Raw genomic sequence first — 2,500 nt, 5'->3', positions numbered from 1 at the left:
AGAAAAGAGGAAATGGAGAAAGAAAAAGAGGTGGAGAGGGAGATGGGCTAGAGAAAGAGAGCAGGTGGAAGAAGAAGAAGAAGAAGAAGAAGAAGAGAGGAGAGAGGAAGAAGAAATATTATAAGGGAGAAAATAGGTATAAAAAGAATAAAGGTATATGATAATTAATAGGACCAAGGCACACGACAGAAATAGGGCATAGGAGAGAGATGAGTTAGAAAAGAGTAATAGTGAGGGGATGTGAGAAGCTAGATATGTGTTTAGAGGGGAAAGGGGAATTAATAAGAGCTGCTTCAGAGGGGAAAGAAAGGGAGATGTAATGGTATAAAGGGTTAACTTTGTAAGGGGAGATGACGGGAAAGGGAAAGTGATACGAGGGTGATTGATACACAGAGAGAGAGAGAGAGAGAGAGAGAGATGACTAAAATAAACATCAAAAAACATCAAAATAATCACTTAACACATGAACACCAAACTCTCACACATTCTGAACCTTGTCTCCGGTGTGATGTGTGGTGCAGGTGGTGGTGACCGGAGTGTGGTGTGTGGTGAGCCCGCCCCGCGCCATACATCACTACCTGCAGAGAGAGAGCAACTTCCTGGTGTGTGCTGCCTCCATCAACGCCTCCTACGTCATTGCTTTCGCCTATCCCATTGGTGAGTGGACAGTGGAACTCAACCCCTTCAGTACTGGGACACATATAACCCCTTCAATACTGGGACACATGTAACCCCTTCAGTACTGGGACACATGGTAACCCCTTCAGTACTGGGACACATTGTAACCCCTTCAGTACTGGGACACATGGTAACCCCTTCAGTACTGGGACACATGTAACCCCTTCAATACTGGGACACATGGTAACCCCCTTCAGTAATGGGACACAAGGTAACCCCTTCAGTACTGGGACACATGTAACCCCTTCAATACTGGGACACATTGTAACCCCTTCAATACTGGGACACATTGTAACCCCTTCAATACTGGGACACATTTTTACCATCTGTTTTTGGTACGATTAGATCATTTTGTTAACATTAGGAAGGGTCTATGGGGATCAGAAGATTAATGACCACAGTCTTCACTATTCTAATCCTCCCATAGGATTCTGAAGCTGTATAAAATCACCGAATAGTAAGCAGAATGAATATGGAAATGCGTCGTGGTACTGAAGAGGTTGTGGATGGGAGTAAGGAGTTGTTAGGCCTATACGTGGCAGACCTATACGTGGCATTACCTCTATGAAATTTATACATCTACTCTCATTCTTCATTCTAATTCATGAAGTTGTCAAATCTTCTAAGCTTCCTAATTTGCCTCTAACAAGTTAATTTACTGTTTTTCTGTCCTTGTTCTTCATCCTTGCCCATAAACCTGTCTAATCTTCAAAAGGTCCCTCGAAACGCGCCTCTTAACAGTTAATCTATCTACTATTTCCTATTCCTACTTTTCATCCTTGCCTATAAAGTTGTTTAATCCTCCGAAGCTTCCTAATTTGCCTCTAACAACTTATTTAACTTGTTTGCTATTCCACCTGTCTTTACTCTTCATCTTTGCCCATAAACTTACCTAATGTTCTTTTAAGGCTCACTAACTAACTAACTAGCCACTAACAGTCCACTTACTGAGCGTATTCCATTCATCTTGCAATCTGAAAATTTATTCCCTCTTGTCTTTTTCTTTTTATCTAATCATTGAAGTTTTCTTTTGTGTAATCTTCTTTTAAATCTTCCTATTGATTCGTCATTAGCATTCCAATCACTGACTCTGTTCCATTCATACGTTGCAGTAGTAGTAGTAGTAGTAGTAGTAGTAGTGGTAGATAATTATTATTGTTGTTGTTATTGTTTTTTATTCCTATTGTCTTTTCTCTTCTTGTTTTTGTCCTTCCTCTTATTGTTGTTATTGTTCCTGTTGTTGTTCTCCTTCCTCGTTGTTGTTGTTGTTATTCATGCTCTTGTTCCTGTTCTTGTCCTTCCTCTTACTGTTGTTGTTGTTGTTATTGTTCTTGTTGCTATTGTTGTCATTCCTCTTGTTGTTGTTATTATTGCTGTTCCTGTTGTTGTTGTCCTTGTTGTTGTTATTGTTCTTGTTGTAGTCGTCCTTCCTCCTCTCGTCACAGCAGTAGCACCACAGTAACAGTTAATGCAGTGGCAGCAGCAGCAGCAGTGTCAGAACAGGAGATGAAGAGGAAGAGGAAAGAGGAGAAAGATGGAAAATATCATGTCACTTATTGCATGTCAGAATATTCAAAGCCTCCCTGACCTTTTGACTTGCGTTGTGTTCTGCTGCAGTGCTAATCCTCGTACACACACACACACACACACACACACACACACACACACACACACACACACACACACACACACACACACACACACACACACACACACACACACACACACACACACACACACAGTAGTATGCACATAAAAAATAAACACTTATCAATAAAGAGAAATACATAAAAGATTGATATTTTTAAAGGTCAAAAGCTAC

The 2,500-nt window shown here is 40.6% G+C and overlaps 1 protein-coding gene across 1 annotated transcript in view; it reads left to right on the top strand.

The window, feature by feature from the left end:
* The window catches only part of LOC123501658 (metabotropic glutamate receptor 6-like), a 64,865-nt gene that overhangs the window by 53,843 nt on the left and 8,522 nt on the right, over positions 1-2,500 (top strand). The window contains exon 14 of the mRNA XM_045250623.1: positions 522-657. Coding sequence (XP_045106558.1) covers positions 522-657 — 136 coding nt within the window. The remainder of the gene's footprint in view (positions 1-521; positions 658-2,500) is intronic.

This window comes from Portunus trituberculatus, chromosome 9 (genome assembly GCF_017591435.1).
Source record: "Portunus trituberculatus isolate SZX2019 chromosome 9, ASM1759143v1, whole genome shotgun sequence".
Taxonomy (NCBI): domain Eukaryota; kingdom Metazoa; phylum Arthropoda; class Malacostraca; order Decapoda; family Portunidae; genus Portunus; species Portunus trituberculatus.
The sequence above is the reverse complement of the archived record's forward strand: the minus strand, read 5'-3'. Positions and strand labels throughout refer to the sequence as shown.